General features: G+C 45.2%; 1 protein-coding gene across 1 annotated transcript in view; it reads left to right on the top strand.

The window, feature by feature from the left end:
- The first annotated feature begins 9,379 nt into the window (after window positions 1-9,379).
- Window positions 9,380-20,045, top strand: part of FAXC (failed axon connections homolog, metaxin like GST domain containing) — a 28,168-nt gene continuing 17,502 nt past the window's right edge. The window contains exons 1-3 of the mRNA XM_071446289.1: window positions 9,380-10,053; window positions 10,519-10,654; window positions 15,849-16,045. Of these exons, the coding sequence (XP_071302390.1) occupies window positions 9,785-10,053; window positions 10,519-10,654; window positions 15,849-16,045 (602 nt within the window). The 5' untranslated portion in view covers window positions 9,380-9,784. The remainder of the gene's footprint in view (window positions 10,054-10,518; window positions 10,655-15,848; window positions 16,046-20,045) is intronic.

Below are 20,045 nucleotides of genomic sequence, written 5' to 3'. Positions count from 1 at the left end.
GACCTGGTTAACCATGGATACCTCTGGTTTTGACAAAAACCTTACCACAAGCATGTAATCTTCTACTCCTACATGGGTATTGGTGCCCTGTCAAACAGGGAGAGTTTTGAGAGCAGTGTGGACAAATGAGTTGGGACTGCTTGAACAACTCCTTGTACCTTTAGTATGTTTCCAGATGTCCTGATATGCTCCATCCCCAGTCCTTACCCCTCAGTTTTCTTCTCCTGGGGATTATTCTAACTACTCTGTGCTGTGAATATGTACAATGCACTTGTCCTCCAGAAACTTTTTTCTTAAAATCTGTGCCTAGAAAACCAATGACATTTTCACACTTCTCTTAGCCCAGCTGCTGCAGAAATTTGATAGATGCTATTGAAATGGACAGAATTTAAATAAAATGATTTTGCAAATGTTTTGTCTTTCATTTTGCAACTTGTTCATGTTTATGCAGCCATAGCTTCAGTGCTTACAGGAACAGTGGTGGTAGGAAGTGAAAAAAGCAATGTCATTGCAGCAGGCATGCACCCAGGACTAGGGATGAGGCAAGAGGTGATTCTTGCCTTAGGATAGGGAAAAAACAATATTTGAGGCTTGCTCTTTTTCAGCCTCTGTGTTTATTTCTGGTTGTATACCCTTGACTCTCCCATTACCAGCCATTTATTCCTGCAACAAAACAAATCAGAGTACGAAGCTGATCCTGGAAAAACAAAAAAAATCCAGCAGAGCAAACAATGGTGTTCTGGGTGGTCTTGGCTATTCAGCTGTGGTTTGGCTTGTTGTGTTGTTTCATCTCTCCCACATTGCTCCACATGGTCCCAGTCTCAACTCTTTGCTCAGACTGATTCTTCTCTGAGGTGTATATTTTTTTCTGCTTTCTTTCCTATTTTATTTTGTTTCCCTGGGATGCTGCTGGTGGTTGGGCTGTTCAGGGAGCTGAATTTTCCCACTTTGGAGGACTAGTGCCATTTGGGAGGTCAGCACTGGGAGTAAATGGAGGGAGAAGATGGGACAGAACAGCCCCTTGAGGGGCAGTAGGCTTTTAGGCTGGCTCAGCCTGTCTTGTGGAACATCACATTCAGATAATAATTGACACATTAATTGTGCTCAAGGCCAACTGGAGTAGTATGAGAGCCTCAGAGGAGATCTGCATTTAATCCCCTTTTAAAATAAAAATACAACTTGAAGTTTCCATGGTTCCCATTATGCCATCTTATTGCCTATTGTTCCTTTGTGGTCCAGTGACATTTCATGGCCATTTTTGCAGGACTTGACAATTTCTTTCCTCTACATTTCCACTAAAACCCTGTGTCAGGTTCCTTGGGGATGGAAAAAAGAGAGAGAGAAAGGAGTGGGAAAGGAATTGTGAAGCAGCTGTGAGCTAAGAATAATGAATATCTTGTAGGAAGTTTTTCTGAAAATGGCTTCTGAAGTTTTTCACTCTGTTGAAATCTCAGCTTTAATTAAAAAGAAAGGCAACAAACAAACAAACTTATTTTCCATACACTTTTAATAAATGCTTGAAAGGAATAATCCCATGCAATCTAGAAGTTTAGAAGTCAGAAGACTCAGTGTCTGTAATTAGCGTGATGAAGCAGACTGGAGGAGAAAAAGTGAGACAGAACATGAATTACTGCATGGGTGCTGATACTGCAGGGGTTTGAGAGGTGCCCAAGAGTGGTGCCTGGAATGGGAGAAAGCACTGAAAAGCCAGAAACAGAAGGAGTGTGAGCAATGCCTGGAAGAGAAGTATGATTCTGACGGAGAGGAGAAATGTGAAGCAGAGGTGTAGAGAGGGCAGTCTGGTTCTAGTGTGCCTTTGAAGAGGAACTACTGATGGAACTATGATGATGGAGAATGGCTCTGTGTCAGGCTGAAGCATAAAAGTTCTGGAGTTCAGCCTCCCACTTGCTCTTGCACATTAACCTCCAGTGCCTCATTCCAAATGCCTACACCCTTGCTGAGCTCCTAGAAGGAAAGGTGGTGACTTACTAGTCATGAGTTGCAGACAGATTACTCATTCATGATGTTCTCCAGGTTACAGGACAAAATTCTAATCACTTAAAGTTTGTGCTGATGGCAAACCTTTTTTTATTGACACGTGTTCCACTGAAGCAATATGAACTGTCATGTTGTATTAGAATATAGGGCTAGAAGGACTGGGATTTCACCTAGACTATAAAATCACCTGACCTGTCTTGACTCAAACAAGCATTAATTGCACAGCCACCTCTCAGTGCATTAGGAATTCAGGATACATACTTTGATCTCCATTTTATTGTGCTTGTACTCCCCTATGGAGTCACTCCAGTGATATGATCAATATTCACTTACTTGTTCTAAAAAGATATAATATTTTTTTCTTCCTAAAAGGATTGTGAAGACCATTAGTGTTCCATTAATAAATCTGAAAAATCTGTTGCATCCTCATGAGGTATGTTAAACCCCCCAGCCCCCCAAAAAAACCCCAAAACAAACAAAAATTTAAAAAAATGACAAAAACCCCCACAACACCAAAACAACAAACCCAAACAAACAAACAAACAAACAAAAAACCCCACCAAAACCAATCCCAAAATAACTGGGAGATTGAATTGCTAACATTGCCTTGTATGGTAGCTGTATTATAAAAACTTACAATAGTAGAAGATAGAGAAAATGATATGGTGTTTATTTTCCTGAGTTAGAATACGCACATATAACCTGCAGACATAAAATAATTAAAGTAAGCAAAACATACAATAAAGGATAGCTCAGAAGGATGTATCCAAATCAAATGTAAATCAGGAGATTTACCTCAAATGCCCTGTGATGGAGCATAGCTCCAGCAGTGACACACGGGGCTTTGCCTTCCAGCTGTTGCAGAAGTGGCAGCTCAGCACTTTGCCTTCCTTGATCCACCTCCGAGCTATGCTCTACAGAACTGACAGGACCTGGCTGTCCCTGGGGGACCCCTTTGGGGTGCTCCCTGCCTTGGTCCAGCTGTAACTGGGGAGGTCCTGGATGGGCACAGCCACCCAGTGCTTGCTGCTGCTGCAGAATACTGAGCACTGTGTCTGTCTCTCCCACACACAGAGATGTTAAAAACCAGTAAAGCCTTATGCTGTTCTTTCTAAACAAAGCACTACCACATTGCCTTTTGATGTCAAAGAGAGGTATGTGTTCATTATCCTCCTCTCAGCCCTCCCAATCCCAACAGCAAGACCATCTAACCTCTCAAGAGCACAAAGTTTTGGAATACTGAGGCAGTTCTCTGACCATGGACTTGTCCAAAGGCCTCTGTTCTGCAGCCAGGAAAAACAACCCCTTGAATTTAGAACCACCAGAACAGCATTTCTCAGTACCCATAGTAAGATAAGTCCTGCCAAAGCTGCCAAGCAAAGGTGTCTGCTAAGAAGAAATATGTGTGTATAGGATGGGGTTTGGGTCACACTGCTATGGCTGAAGATGAAGTGCTCTGGAGAAACCTTATTTTTGCCTTCTCCAGAAGAAATGTGAGGCCCCAGATGAAGACACTGAAGTTGCTGAAGGTGTTGTCAGATGAGATGATGTCCCTTGAAAGGATAACTAAGGGAGGAAGCTACACAGGCTGAAAAACTTAATGGCAAGTAATGAAAGAAACTTTACCTGGCCTGTCAGGGCAGGGCAGCATTCCCATGCGGGTTGTGCAGCACCTCTCCCTTATTGGATCTTACCTGTGGATAAGGAAAAAGCTTCTGTCTACAGGATTACTTAACAAGCATTTTTTTCCAGAACCAAATTTATAATAAACCAAAATCCTCCTACATTCTACGTGCTCAACAGTTCACCTTCTTGGAGGATGCAGACTGCAGGCCTTCAGCTCTGCCACTGTCTCTCCCATCTGTCTGTATTTCCAGAGCTCTTGGGAGATGAAAGCACAACCTTGGCCTCAGGAATATGGCCTCTGGAAAGGTCTCTCCTCCTCCCTGTTCCCATCCCTTCTCATTCCCCTCCCACTGCTTTCAGCTGACAGTTTATTTGCAGACGAATGTGTCATGCTGGAATGATTTCCTCTTCCCATTTCGTGGCCCAATTGCTCTGGATTGGCAGGGTTTGTTTTCCCTAATGGTAAACTGCTCCATTTTGCAGTGTCTGCAGTAGCCAGTGCTTTTACCTCTATTACCACCTTAGGCTACTTACAAGCAAATCTAAGGCAGATGAATTGAACCAACTCATTTTCCCTGAAAATCTGAAGACCATATAGACCTGTTGAAAAAAGTAAATATGGTAAGGAAAGGAAATCTGTGTAAGAAAATCTGTAAAAACTTCATACATCTCTATTATTAGTCAAATATGAACTGAGATGCCAACCAGGTCACAGCAGTATGTACTGTAAATCTTACTTCTTCTGAGGATGCAGTAAATCAGAGAGCACCTATAAATGGGCAAAGACTGGGAACCACTGCACCAGGCTATGGCAAGCAATCTGTAGCAGGTTCCCAACATTATTCTTCTATTGAGAAAATTTTATATGAAAGACCTGACTATAAATCATGTAACTGCCCCCATGACATTGGGAGGGTTGCCAGTTGTCCAAAAAGCTTGTAAAACAGAGTAATAAAACTAAAAACAACTAAAGAATTGTGAGACTGTAGGTCTGTCAGCTGAGTAGCAGTCAGCTATACTCAGCTACCAGCCTGAGTACTTCCACCTGCAGAAAGAAGGAGGTTTCATGCAAAGCTTTTTCTTTTTTTTTCCCCCCGTGAAAGGAAGGAACTTGAGTTACATAATTCAGGGCAGTCTCAGGGTATGTGTTGCCTTAGAAAGTGGCTTTGTTTACCAGCAAGTGCAAAGTAAACTTTGCAGAACTGCTGGAATTGCACTTAATGTTGACTTACATACAGACACTTCCATATAGCACTGAAGTAGTTTAGATTCTTGATGTTCTGCATTTTCTATGCATTCGTACCTTTATATGTCATTAAAGTACCATTAGTTCCTTTTCTAAATCCAAACTGAAACACAGCATTACTGTTTTGCATCTATACCTTGGCTATTCTTATCTGAATAATTAAAAAGACATGTTTATGAAACTCAAGCTGCCCTGAGAGATCATTAATATTACAACAAAACCAATCCTGGCAGCAGTCAGGGATTGTTTCAGAAGGATCCTGGAAGCCTGCTGGTGATGAAAAACCTTTTCTTCATCCTCTCATAAACTCAGACCTCACTGCAAAACCCATTAAATTATGTCATTGGCAGTGAAGGGCTCAGTAAGTCTGGGCTACTTCAAAGAGAAGAAAGCACTTCCATACCATGGGATGATGACCCCAGCAGCACTCAAAGTGAGAGCCCAGCCTGAGCTGGGGACAGCCAGTCCCTGTGCAAGGGCACAGCAAGGTGCTTTCACTTCAGGCAGAACAACCTGTAAAACCAACCCACCCTGATTCATGGAGCTGTTCAAAGCTCTGTGCTGCCCAGCCTTTGAGCACTTGGAAGAGAGGCAGTGAGTAGGAGCTATGGATGACACCAGTGCGGGAAGGAAGTGAAAAATGGGTGGCCCTATTGATAAAAACGGGAGCAGGCTCCTGGTACTAAAGTGATTTCAGTATTTATTATAAGAAAAAGAAAGGCCCAAAGCAAGGGGGCCCGCGGCCCGAGCAGGAGTGTTCCCATCGAGGATGCTGCAATGCCAGCGCTGGGGCTTCTTGAGCAGCGATGGCCCCGATGTCCCAGATGGAGCAGCACAAATCCAGTGGGTCAGAAGCCCCTTTTTATCCTGTTTTTTATCCCTTTGGATTGGTTTCTTTTGGGATCCTTCATTTTCATGAAGGTTTAAGGCGCTTGATTGGCCCATTACAGGCTGGCTCGTTTCGCTTGGGGCGGATGCACTTTACTTAGGTGTATTATGGTACATTAAGAATTTCTTAATACATTAAGGTATTTCTTAAAACTACCTTTTTTAACCTCTTTTACAATATAATAACCAAACTAACAGTACATGCTTAACGATCTATCAGCTATTTTACAACAGTTTCTAACCCATTTTTAACCCTATTTCTTAAAGCCCCAGAGAAGACCTGGTGAGTGAAACTCTGTTGTTCAAGCCCAGCTGGCAGCAGGACATAGAAGTAAACCTGTGGTAAGCATGAGCTCAGAGCATGAGCTCTGATTTTTAAAAAGCTGACTTAGTTCTGAGCTAAAACACAGATGGGACAGCTTGTGCACTGGCACTTCACAAAGTCCCATCACAAACCACTGGGTTCAGACTGTGGTTTCTACCCGATGCCACCTTCGTGGGCAGCCTGCCATGGTAACCTCAGGCTTTTTTAAAGATGTGCATCAAACTCAAGGACATTATAGGGGAAAAAAAAAAGGTAATGAAGATCAAGAGTCTTTATGCCAATGTAACATTCTAAGTGCCTTCCTGCCCCCAAATCAAATTGCAGGCTTCAGAAGAAAAATCTGACTTGCTATATAACAAGGTCAGATTTATGGTAACTAGAAAAATCTACTTATTTTATTCTGTTACTCTGTCTTCCTTTAGGCAGCTGCAGTAGAACAGATAGAAGTGTACTTTAATGTATTCGGTCTTTTGCTCTGTGAGATGTATCTGAGGGATGACTGTTCCAGTCTGTGTTGCACTCAGTGTGTCTTTGCAGCCAGACAGACTTTGAGTGCATCACTCTTAGCTCTCATTTTCCCCACTCAAAAAAGAGAACAGTGATAATGAAGCAAACATGCTAAATTAGCTGGATTTCCACCCTCCCTAAGGGAGACAGCAAGGCAGCTGCCAGTGCAGTGGGCATCACTTGTGAGCCTCTCTGAGGCAAATTTGGGAAAATCAGACCATGCCTCAGGAACCACCCAGACTGCGGCACCTGCAATGCACGGGAGCAGGAAACAATACTTGGGTTTGTGGACATTGCTACCAGCTAATAATCCTCCCTAAAACAAGTTATTGCCACAGGCAACAGTGCCTGAAGGAATGGACATTACATTCTTCTGCAGCCAGGGAAAAAGCAGGCTAAGGACACACTTTTTGCTTGTTTGTCTGTCAATAAACTACCAGACTGCCAGGCCAAATGGATTCAATATCTGCTGGCAGAAATCTATGAAACCTGAAGGAAGAAAGGCTGGCAGAGCACCACTAGTGACCCAACCTAGTGTGGGACAGGTATGAGGGTACTTGTGTTCTACCCATGCTCTTTATTTGCTGTTAAACTCTGGCAAACAAGATGTGACATTGGGACCTTCACCTTTTAAATGGCCAGGTCTGGTCAGCACCATGCAGATTGTAATCTACCTCTAAAAATGCTGTTTATAAGCAGGACAGCAGGGCTGCTGGGGTTTCCATGCAGATCTGTATCTGACATACCATGAGGTACATGTGCTGTTGCTGAGGCTTCCACACTGTTCCAGGAGGCATCATTGTGCTCTGGGCTCTTGCAGCTTCCAGGCAACACTGCAGCCAGAATGGGATTAACACAGCATAAAGTCCTCCTCTGAAAGAGGGGTAGCAGTGCCCTTACTGAGCAAGTGCTAAACACCTGGCTGAAGTCCTGCTCTAAGAATCCTGGGGCAACCAGGAATAAACTGGGCTACCAGAACACAGCATTGATCTTCAGAGCATAAACTGCAGTAGTGCACCCAGGTTTGCCTGACTTTTCTGGGTCTGCACCAGGACCTTCCCTGTCTGCTCTCCCCCACAGGTCTCACTTGTGCTGGCCATTGATAAAAACACAGATTTCAGGATAACTCATTTGTCTCTGAAAGTCAAGCAGTGGCAGCAGCTGGGATGTGGATGCCCAGGACCTCTCCCTGCCCTCACAGAAACTTAGATCCCAGCTGTAACTGGATTCCTCTTATCAGTAACACAGCAAGCAATTCCCATGCAGGAACAAAAGCTGAGACCAGCCACCAGGCTGTGACAGTCCAGATTTATTAGGCTGTCTGCCACTTGAAACAAATCTTCGGCCTGAGATTTGCAGGTGCTGTAGCAGAGAAAAAGCACTTTCCTTCTTTGTCTCTTCATCGCCCTGTCGTAAGAATTTAAAAAAAACTGTATGCTGCAAATGATCAGCTGTGGCATGAAAAAGCTGCTGCTCTCACCTTCCACTCTTGTTTCATTACCTGTGCATCACCTGTCATGTGGGATAGCTCAAAAGCTGTGCAGAAGCTGCTCAGCCAGCACCTTGCAAAGGATGAGTGGAGGGCACAACCTGTATGTGGAATGAGATTTACTGGGAGGACCTCTCTGACCCCATTGACTCCTGAGAGCAGAGTATCAGCACAGTATTGAACACATACTTGCATGGCAGCCCGTGGCTACTGAGTATGTGTAAACAACAAGCTCAAAGTGAGGAACAAAACAAAATGCTGCAAGGAGCTGCTGCAGGAAAGTTGCAGAGCACAGCAGCCTTCCCTGGTGAGTGCAGGCAGGAGGCAGAGAGAGTTCATAGAATCACAGAATCATAGACTGTCCTGAGATGGAAAGGACCACAAGGGTCACAGAAGAAGAGCTCCTGGCCCTGCACGGGACAACTTCAAGAATCACACTTGAGAACTTCTTGGCCTCTGCCAGGCTTGGTGCTGTGACCACTTCCCTGGGGAGTCTATTCTAGTGTCCAAACATCCTCTAGGTGAAGAACCTTTCCCTACCATCCAACCTAAACCTCTCCTGACAGTATCAAGTTGCTCTCATTGACACTGCACAGAAAAATTAAACGCAAAACTGGCTACTGCTGGCACTAGGAGAAGTCACCATATGGATCTGAACTTCATGAGTTTGTTCAAGGACCTCCTCTTCCTCATTCGCCTCCTTTGTCCCACCTGTCCCGCATCCTGAGGTAAAGCATCTAAAAAGTCCTGGTCACAGACTTTGTCCATCCCTACTGGACACTGTAAACTGGTACATTTGTGTTAAGGATAAGGTGATTTCTCTTACCCGATGCCATAATAAAATATCCAACTTGTGGGAGCATTTTGGAGCAGTGGAGCAGCTCTGTACACATCACAGCATTTGACAAGGGGTTGTTTAGGCAGTGGAATTACCCAAAACACAAAGGGCACTGTTTTGGGGTTGGTGTGATATGCAGAGCTGAGGATATTTGGCAGGATGCAGGTGTAGTCCTGCTCATGCCATCATGGGATACCCAAAGATCCTACTGCAGCAGGGAGGCCGGAGGCCAGGGAATGCTGGGCCCCTCAGTGCCAGTAAAATTTCATGACCTTGTGGGACAAGGGATTTGCTCTGAAGCCATTTTGCTTCCCTGTCTGCTCACAGGGATGTTTTCCTCAGTCACCTCATCGAGCACCAGACTAATAATAAGAAAATCGCGGCGGTGTTTGCAGACACAGTGTGGCAATGCTCAGCTGCGACCGGGGGCGGAGGCGTAGGGGGGTGGCTCTTTTTGTCCCAAATACCGGGTGAATGCGAGGCTTCTGTTCCTCCAGGAGCAGCAAGGCGATGCTCGGACCGCGGCCAGTCTGACAGGGCAGGCTCCCCACCGTGGAACCGAGCCTCCTCGCCCTCAACTCCGCACAGCGGCTGCCGGGCCCGGGGCACTCCGCAAGGGCAGGGCAGGACACACCCGGCCGGGTCCACCCCATCCCCTCCTTCTCCTTCTCCTCCCCATCCCCTCCCTTCGCAGCGCGGTCGCGCAGCCGCGCAGCGCCGGCCGCGGGAGCCGCCGGAGCCGCCCAGCGCGGCGCGGCCCTTCCCCGCCGCGGGGCCGGGCTGGGCCCGGGGGCCGGGCCGGGCCGAGCAGGGCAGGGCAGGGGGCTCGGCGGCTCCGCGGCGGGGGATGCGGGTGCCGGGCGCAGGATGCTGTGGGGGGTGGGCCTGGCGGCGCCGCGCTCCTGCGTGGCGGACCTGAGCCGCAACCGCAGCCTGTCGCTGGGCTGGTGCGCGGGGCCCGAGGAGCCGCCGCCCGCCTTCTATGGGGGCGAGATCGTCGCCTTCCCGCTGTCGGGCGGCGGCGGCACCATGGCGGCGCTGGGCTCCGACTCCTGGTGGAAGAAGACGCTGTACCTGACGGGCGGAGCCCTGCTGGCCGCCGCCGCGTACCTGCTCCACGAGCTGCTGGCCATACGGTGAGGCTGCGGGGCTGCGGGGGCTGCGAGCCCAGGGCGCTCCCCGCGGGGCCGGCGCGGCGCTCGGAGCCGCTTATACCTGAGGGGTCAGGTTGGCGAGGGCCGGCGGGTCGGGGTCTCCCCTTCACCGTGCTTCTGCCATTTACTTTTCTTTCCCCCCCATTCGCCCTTTGCAGCAGCGCAGGAGGCGGCTCCGCGGCGAGCCCTGCGCTCGCCCCCACAGGTGGCCCGGGCTGGGCCCTCTCGCTGCCTCCGGACCCGGCTTGCAACCAAAACCTGCAGCAAAACCCCTTAAGGGCTGACGAGAGGGTTGCCAGGGCCGCGGTTTCTCCTTTGTCTGTTTGATGTACTGATGTATCGTGCACCTGTCCGGTTTGGCTTGGTTTTCTTGTTTGTTTGTTGGTGGGTTTTAATTTTTTTTTAATTCTGTTTTTTTTTTTTGTTTGTTTGTTTGTTTTTTGACAGGAAAGAGGAAGAGCTCGATTCGAAGGATGCTATCATACTGCATCAGTTTTCAAGGCCTAGGAATGGCGTTCCGAGTTTATCCCCATTCTGCCTGAAAATGGAAACGTACTTGAGGATGGCTGATTTACCCTACCAGGTACATCGTGCAGTTTGCCTTTGCCTTGCAGCTCTCTGTAATTGCATGAAATGGCACATAGGCGTCCTGCCTCTCCTTCCCCCAGTCTGTCTCACCCAGGGAGATGTAAACATACACCTACTGCTAGGTGGGTTTGCCAACGTTTTTATGTCTCCAATTAAATTTAGTGTATAACCTTTAAAGATATGACTTGAATAAGATTATCTGGAACAGCTGTAGACTTAACTGGTGAAGCTAAATCAATGTTAAAATGCTGAAGTGGGAGAATAGTCTGGAGTTTATGTAACACTAAATAGCACCCCAAAACTAAAGCAGAAGACTATTTGATCCTTGAATTTCACCATGCTAAAGACATCATGATTAGACAGCTGCAGGTTCTTGTTTTTCTGGAGGCCTTATCTCTAAAGCTGTCTGGGAAGAAGTGTTTACCTTTTGCTTCCCCTCCTATGGCTAATGCTTCCTCCCCAGTGAAGTGAGATAGGATTGCTTTTAGAGGTCATGAATACTGCTCCTTAATTGTGGTTGGGTGCATCCCATACCATCTTCCTGCAGGGAATGAAGCCTGAGCTACTCCAGTGAAAGAAAGCTGTGAGAGTGGACACTTGAATCTCATGGTCTTGCCCGTTAGCATCGAGGTTGAGCTGGGACACTGCAAGTGTGGCACACATCTTGTGGTGTTGGCAAGCTGTGCAGCACCCAGGCTCTTTGAGACATGAGATGGTTTTCTTCTTCTGTATGTGTTAAGCACTGAAGACCTTTAAGATGATAAAATAATGATGATATATATAACTAAGATCTTAGGTAGAAGAAGTGTCTGGACTTTTTTTCCTTTTTTCTTCTCCCTCTGTTTTTTCCTCAGTAATATAAATTTGGCTTTTTATTCCATACCAACGTGTTAAGAAGAATATTTTGTATAAGTCAAATGTTGTACAGTGGAAAACCAACCCTATTGCACCTTTTTTTAACACATTTGCCATCGATATTTAGCTTCATATGTGGCTAAACTCCTTTACATTGGAAGAGAAAGAAAGTCTAATCAGTACATTTTGCTTAATTCTTTAAAAGCCTGAGTTTAATGTTTTCTTAAAATTCAGTGGGACTTGAATCAGATACTTGGGAGTACTAAAGAGGAAGACTTCTGTCCTGTGGGATGTATTTTCCTTGTTTAGGTTTACAGAACTTGCAAGATTCTGAAGGTTGAACATGTCATGGAAGCAGGAGGGCTTTGTGCACATTGCTTTTCTCAAAATAATTTGGGTAGAAATTGCACGTTTGAGGGGATGACTTTTTTGGTCAGATCTGTTTTCTTTCTAATGGCAGCTGATGCAATTCAAAAGTTTGTGATGGTCAGGTTTGCTCTGGTGGAGAGTAGGTAAAGAAAGCTGCATTATAAAAGATGGCTGTGACTGGACATGGTCACTTCTGAAAGATAACACAGCATTTGTGTGGTTCAGGATGGAGTTGTTTGGAGAGCTCATGCTGGTCAGAAATCACACAGCTTTTTGGAGAGAGGAATTTCCAGAGGGTTATCCTCCCCTCTTTGGTTTTTGTACTGAAGGTCAGCATTACTTTTTGGTGTTGCATGTCTCTCACTAGCTGTGAATACACAAAACTGACAAGACCATCAAAAGCAACATGCCTACTTCAGCTCTTGTCCCTTCCTGCACATGCTTTTCTGTGGCAGCTCAGGCTGATCAGAGCTGGCCTAGCTAGAGCCATGACATTTAGTTTATTTGGTTTTAACTCAGCTTGGTTCCCCACATGCTCTGTGTGCCATTTTTTAGGAGCAGGAATGAGTCCTGTGGGTGCTGGGAACACCAGGATGGCGCTTTTAGCCGTGCTGGCTTACATGGGCTTAAGGTGTTTGTGGGGTCACTGACCCTCTGAAGGGTTATAGAGGTAAGTTTGGTGGAGCTGAAGACACAGCTCTTTTTTTCTGGAAGAAGGGGATATTGTTTCTGTCCTTGTGTTAGGAGTGTGGTGCTGCATTGGGCTCTGTCGAGTGGAAGAAAGTATGGCTGCTGCTGTGGGATTGGGTGGGAGGGGAGCTGAAGAGGGCATTGGTCTTGGCTGGAGTCTCTTATACTCTTCCTGTAGACTTTTATCTTGTTCCCTCATGACTGTGCTACCCTTAGGATGCTGTAGGTGATCCAATGGCTGCCTGGCAGGCAGCAGGGTGGGTGTGAAGGGGGATCAGCAGGATCCAGAAGGAAACACCTTGCTTCCCTGCACACTGTCAGGGCCCATGATGGAGAAGTGCTGCAGGTGGCAGCTGGTGCTCAGCCCAGGAGACCTGCAGTGGTCATCACCTTGCTGGGGAGGGACTGCTTTGAAGGGAGGGTTCTGAAATGGGGTGAAGAGAAGACAGTGAGGTGCTCAGACAGCTTTTGCACTTTCGATTCCTTGTGTTTATTGTGGTGCATCAGACTGTTGAGTATTGTGCTTTGTGTTATGCAACGTGCTTTCATGGCATGTGAGGGTTGGAGTAGAGTGATGTATTCCTACCTTACTCTCACCTGAATTTCTCCCAAAACATACAGTATTGTTATGTGCCTATGTTTTCTGGGATCTGCCTATCTATGTGTGAGTTTCCATGAAAAATGATTTGGGCAGCCCCACCCCAGCTGGGCTGTCATAATCCCTAGCTGTGTTTTCAAAACATTTGATGCTTTTCTTGGTAAAGCTTGCTTTGAAAGAGCCCTGTCTGTGTGCTCATCAAGATCTTTTGGGTATTCCCTCATTTCATCAAGAATATGAAGAGCTGAGCCTTTATGTAATCTGATAAATAATTAGCACAGCAGGAATGTGCTGTTTTCATGCCAGGTCTGTGGAAATGGCAGCCTCCTCAGGAAAAGACATGAGTGAACGTAAAATCATAAACAGGAGTAATGGAAAATGTGAAATCTAATTTCTTCTGTATAGTACTGTAAAATTACCCTAGAAATACCTTGTGCCATTCTTTTTGTAAATTCCTTATGAATGAGGTTCTGTAGAGCTATTGTTATTGTTGCTCTGCAGGCACTTAATGTACTGTGAGTGAAAAGGGATATTCTTTTGGTTTGTTTTTGGTTTTTAATAATACTGTAGCTTTTTCCTGCTTAGCAGCTGGAACAATTTTTAAGTGGAAAATTGATAAATATTTGATAGCAATTAGTATCAGCCGTAAGGATGCAGAGGTTTCAAGCCTAAAAATGTCTGTTTGAGAACAGTGGATACAAAAACAATAGAACAGATTTCTCAAGAGACTAAGATTTTTCTTAGGTCACTGAAAGATATTTCCTATTTTGTTTGATAAACCGTATGTAATGAAACACAAAAATATTTTTAGGCAATGTATTTATATGTATTAGATATATGTGCTTGAAGAAATGTGCAGCTGAGTAATAACTTCCTTTTTTTCTGGGTTGCAAATGGTATGGACTGCAGTAATTGGAAGATGTAATAAACACATCTTCAAGTCCAGTAGCTTCTGCAAACCACCAGTGTTTGTGCACAAGAAGGGAAATATCTTAATGGAAGGGCTTAATGAAGATTAAGCCAGCAATGCTCAGGATCTTCTAAGCATGCTGTGTAGTTCCAGGAAAACCTTGTGCTTCTGTAGTAAAGTCATAATGAAGAATTATGGAAATGTATCAGTCAGTTTCAGTGCTGAAAGATCATTTTTGATGAAGGAGAGGTCTTGGAAGGTGGAAGGACAGGGCAGTGCTCTCCCTTCAGTTTCAGACATTCAGCGGTTTTAGAGCTTGTGCCATGGGATTGGCCCCCTGTGTCACCCACACATGCCAGTGGGAGGGATTCAGGTGCTTTATTCATCCACACAGGGGTGAGGTGGGTCACACATGGTATCATCCGGTGTCCCTGCCATGCTGTTTGTTGGGGACAGGCCCTGGAAAGGCTGCAGCCAGCAGGCATTGCTTCCCAGAGGTGTTACCCGTTCGTTTCCATCTGGAAGGAAGAGCCTTTGGGAACAGCTGCATGATCCCAGTGCATTGCACATCTGCATTTGGGGTGGCAGCCAGGATGCTGGCACTCTCAGACTGAGCTGGAGGCGTGTTCTGGTGTATGCTCCTTGCTGCCAGAGCACCTCAATCTGTTTTAAGTGGATTCAGGAAGAGTAAGTACTTGACACCCAAACAGATCAATCTAGAACTGCAAACCCTAAACCTCCAGCAATTAGGAGCTAGGTCCTGAAATTCTTGGGGTGACTGCCAGAGATTGAGTGCAGAGCCTTTACTGTTCAGCTTTCTGTGCTAGGAGTTTTCATTCACTAAATAACAGGATGCGAGGATGGGAATCACAAGAAAGGAAAAAGGTTGTGCCTTGTGTCTCTGCCTTCAGGAGTAAGAGAATTGGAGACAAATGTCTGATCATGTTTTGGCAGCCAGCACGTCCTCTCATGCTTGTTACATGAGACAGAAATTCTCTAATCTCTGTTTCGCCTTGTCATAGGAAAACACATTGCTGCTTCTGTGTGAGTGCTGTGCTGAGCAGGCATAGCAGTATTCAGCAGTGCAGTAGTGCTGTGCTCTGCTGTGCTGGGCTCTTGGGAGACACAGTTGTAACAAGTATATCTGTAAATGTCTGAGATATCTAAGTTTTGAAGTTGCAGAAAGCAGAAAATCAGATTTCCCTTCTGCTCATGGAATGATATGCCTTCTGGAATGATATGCCTTTCATATATGCTTGTGACTCTGTGTGTTTTGTCCTTGGAAGTAATGCAGCCATCTGAGTTGGGCAGTGAATTTATTTTTTTAAGGTACTTTTAACATGGAAAGTGCAGATGCATGCAGGAACTGAATTTAGTTGTGAGTCCTGTGATTTAAAACTTCTTTAGGATAATGGGCACTGTCTTCTGGGAGATCTGAGCATCTCCAACCCTTAAATAACCCAGGTATTTAAATAATAAATAATATCATTTAAATAATGTTATATCACATGACATTCAGCATAGAAGCATGGAGCACCTTGCAGGACCTGGAAATAATTCTGTCTGAATTTTCATGTAGGGTAAAGCTGCTGCTCTGATTGAATAGCCATTGCTACTCTAGAGTATCATTTAAAAAAAAAAGATTTGTGGATTTGTTTCTTTAAGAACACAGAAATGATTTAAAAATATTTATTCTCATTAAAACAGAACCTGAAGGGCTTTTTTTGTCTGTATATTTGTTTGTTTACTTGATTTTTTTTTCCTTAGAACTATTTTGATGGAAAACTTTCCCCTCAAGGGAAAATGCCTTGGATTGAATACAATCACAAGAAAGTATCTGGCACCGAGTTCATTATTGACTTTTTGGAAGAGAAACTTGGAGTGAATTTAAATAAACACCTTGGTCCACATGAAAGAGCTGTTTCCAGAGCTGTGACCAAAATGGTGGAGGAGCACCTGTACTGGTAAGCTTGCATGGCAAAGCTGGCTGTGTTCCTGTGCTGTCAGATGTGTTCCTGAGCTTGGGCTTCGACACAAATGCTTCTTTTCTCTTGCAGAAATCTTGGGTACCCAATTATTAACTTCACAACTCTCTTCATCCTAGGAAATTGCTGCTCCTTTATGTGTGCAGTGGTATGAGCCAGGGATAATTATTTTGAAAAGCTGTGCTGTGCAAGCACTGAAAAGTCAGGCCCTTTGACTGCAGCTTTGTAGAAGGAAGCAGCAGTGGGATGCTCCTCTGTTCAATGTGACTTCTGTACACGAGCAGCCTTGTTAATAAAGACCAAAAGATCAAGGTGGCTGAATGTATTTGTGGTTTGAGGGGTGTAGAGGAATGAATCCAGTGTTCGTGGTGAATCCAGAATGTTGTTTTCTTACTTTTACTGATTTTCATTATGTGTGAGTGATTGCATTATGGCTCATTGCCTTTCCTGTAACACAGGATTCTCCTGTTGATATGGATTGTTAACAGTTACTGCTCATTGATAATGTCCAGTATTAGTCACAGTATCCTGAGAAGCTGAAATATTTATATGAATGGAGAATAGAAATAGAACCTTTCTGGAACTTTATGCATTTTACTGACACCTTTGAAAATAATTCCTGTGATTTCCTCTGTGCTTTACATTTCTGTCCTTCTTAAGTGCCCTTTCCAGTTTGGGCATAGAGGCATCAGCTGGACATGCACCTTGGATACTGCATTTGCTCCCTTAGCAGGCACAAGGCTTTCTCCCAATAGTTTACTTTCTAGTTTGCATTTAAGTCCTTGCTACACTAAGTTTTGCATTTATGTTGCATGTTTTTTCTTCAAAACGGTGTATGATTTTTAAATTGAATGCATTTACCTGCTTTTTCTTTCACGTTTTGATCGAAGATCAGCAGCAATATGTGTACATATAGTTCTTCAAATAATTTTTAGTGTCTCCTGAGAGAACAATTTTAGCACTCAGTAATTAGCATATTGAAGTGATTTGGTTTAGAAATTAAATCTTTGCCTTCCAAGAAGTGTGGCCTTCACCAATTATACCCATCTGCAGTGTCATAGCCTCCCAGACATGATACAGGCAGCCTGTAAGTTAACATTTTTTTTGTTCATTTTTCCACCCTCAGTTATTGCGGCTGCCAAAAGGGGGATGAAGCCTTTTAGTCCCCTAATGCTTCATCTCTTTGCCATAGTGTCAGTTGTTTTGTGGTTCATAGATTTAACTATGTTAAATGTATCATTACTGATGGCAGGCTTATACTGCTGTTGTGTCTCAATTACACAGTGCTTTCCTCTGTGAAGCTGTCATCCATCCATCCAGGCTCCCCTGGAGCTGGCTGGGCACTGCTGGACATGACACAGGCAGATGTGGAAGACAGGTATTGCAAATTCAGGCACTGGTCCAGAGAGGAGGCACCTGTTTTAACAGGTGGACAAAGTTACATGAGGAACAGAGATGGGCATGCCTGGCTGTGTATCCCTGTTGCCTTTCCTGTGTAGTCACACAGAGCTGAGTTCCTCCAAGGCATATATTTTTGCTGCAGTGCAGTAAAAAGTCCAACTGTGAGTCACTGTATGTCCCTCTGGCTGTACCAGAGGCTTGATATGTTGGTGAGGTTAAACCTTGCAATTCCTTGTAGTAGGCAAAGCCTGAGCCATGAAGTGTTGCAGTTGTACTGCTGTAATCCCAAGAGAACAACTTAGCCCATCCTGTACCTACACCAAAGTAAAATCAGGCTTTCACTGTGTAGGACCATATTTCTCCTTGACAGCATTGCATCTGTGGTTGTGGGATCCCTTCACATCTGTCCCTGAACGTTCCCACGAGAAGCTTAGGGTTTTTTCTTGGTGTCCTCATGTCCCACAGTGAGGAATTTGAAACAGTGATTGCCTTTCTGCAGAATGAGGTATATAAAACCAAGCCTCCAAAGCCGTGATGCATAATGTGATTCCTGCTGTTTTGTGCCAGCAGCATGCAAAGTAGCTTCATCATAAATTAGTAATACTGTAGTACATTTATCGGACAAAGAAGAAGAGTACATCCTGTGGTGTGCTGTCTCTGGGTGGAGCTAATCCTGGTGGATGCTCAGCATTTCCTCCAGAAATGTTTAGTTTTGCCAAGCAGTGGCTCATCTCCGGCAGTTAATGCCACTTACATGTAGAAGTGACTGCTGTGGCTGGAGTTGGGAGCAGTGTGGGGCTGTTGAGAACCTCAGCCTCTGGACACCTTCTCTCTGCCCCAGGCTGGGACACCCAGCAGGGCTCAGGCAGGAAGACAGCAAGTGGGCGTGCCTGTTTCCATGCTGGGGTTACACCGTGTCTCTGAGATGCACAAGACTCATTTGGAGCTGGTGCTGGAGCTCCAGCCCCTGGAGAAGGCAGTAAGCCATTCAGCTTTTGCTATGTTTAGTTGGCAAAAGAAAAAAAAGTCCTCTAAGCTGAATGGGTGTTGAGGCGAGCCAGCAGTAAAGAGATGGAAATGAAATAATTTTGTGACTCTCACTCCAGGCCTGGATCCAATGCAGACCTCTGCCATCTGCTGTAGGCCTGCTCTGACTTACCTCCACTGCCTGCAGTGACCCATGGACCCCCAGAAACCAGTGGGGCACCCTAGGCCACTGTCGAGGTTTAGGGCAAATTTGGAGGAGAATTTCCCAATTAGGGCTCCTCCAGTTAGCAAACCCACACAGCCCCTCCCCCCAACCGGTTCGGGAAGGATTTCTCGGAGAGGAGTGGAAAGAACCTGTTTATTTAACAAGCACAGCACCCCCCAGCACACAAAATGAACAATACCGGATGACACCGCTCTGAAAAAAGATGACAAATTCAGAAAGTCTCTCTGGGGGTGGTCACTCTGTTCTCAGTCCCTCCGGCGCTGGGGCAGCTGCTGCAGGCCAGAAGGTGCAGGATCTTGGTGTTTCTCAGGTCCCAGTCCGGAGCAGGTTCGAAGTGATCAGAAAAAGGAAAGGAGAAACCGTCCAGGAAGAAATTGGACAGTTTAGCTGAATTAGCTAAAGAGCAAAAGCAAGCAGAAGCAAAGCAAGCAAGAGCGAGAGAGCCAAAGCAAAAAGCAAAAGCAGCAAAAGCAAAAGCTGCAGTCTCTGTGTCCTGCCAGGCTGATAAGAAAACCAAAACAAAACTTTCCCGCTTCAGAGCCGGTCTTAAAGGTACAGAACATAATATCCAACATTAACAGAACACATGAATGGGGATACAAGCATCATAACGTCACCCTAGGACAGCCACCTTTGGGGAATGCGTTGAGTTTTTGGTGTAACTGCAGCACATTTGTGGGATCAGACCTCTGATTAAGAGAGGTCTGAGTCTCACTTCCTTCTGGAGCTGGCATGCTGGGCTCCACAATACTGCTGGGATTCAGGCCAGGCACCTCCTGGGTGCCTGTAGAGCTAGCAGTTGCTGTGAGATGCTTTCTGTCACTTCGATCTCAGGAGACAGATCTTGGGTTGGTGACACTAATGTGCTTAGTGAGAACATAAAGCCTTGAATATTCGGCTTAAGCAGATGAACCCATTAGATTGGTTGAGCTGCATTGTCAAACACAGCTGCAGTGATTTATAAATGTGTGTGTGTGTGTGTGGTTTATAAATGCATGTGTATGGGTGTATATACACTTGCAAATATATTTGACTTGTTTCTTGCTTTGTCTTTCAAGAAGCAAGGATCATATGTGATGAATGCTTGACGTACAGGAAGAGCATAATATAAGAATACAGATGAATCTGACTTTGGTCAGTATTCAGACTTGCCAAGTGTTAAACATAAAATATTTTTATAATGTAAATATGTTTAAATACATCAAGCCAGTTTTAAGAGTTGCATCTCTCCTACTGCTAACAGTGATGAGGCTTGAATGCTGCTGGTGGCTTAAAAACCAGTTGCTCTGAGAAGTTGCACAGCAGGTGGGGTTTCTACAGCTGATTGTGGAATGAATTTGTTATAATCCTTTTGAATGTCAAGGA

Source organism: Agelaius tricolor, unplaced genomic scaffold (assembly GCF_023055355.1).
Source record: "Agelaius tricolor isolate 1412-34295 unplaced genomic scaffold, bAgeTri1.0.p SCAF_1, whole genome shotgun sequence".
Taxonomy (NCBI): domain Eukaryota; kingdom Metazoa; phylum Chordata; class Aves; order Passeriformes; family Icteridae; genus Agelaius; species Agelaius tricolor.
The sequence above is the reverse complement of the archived record's forward strand: the minus strand, read 5'-3'. Positions and strand labels throughout refer to the sequence as shown.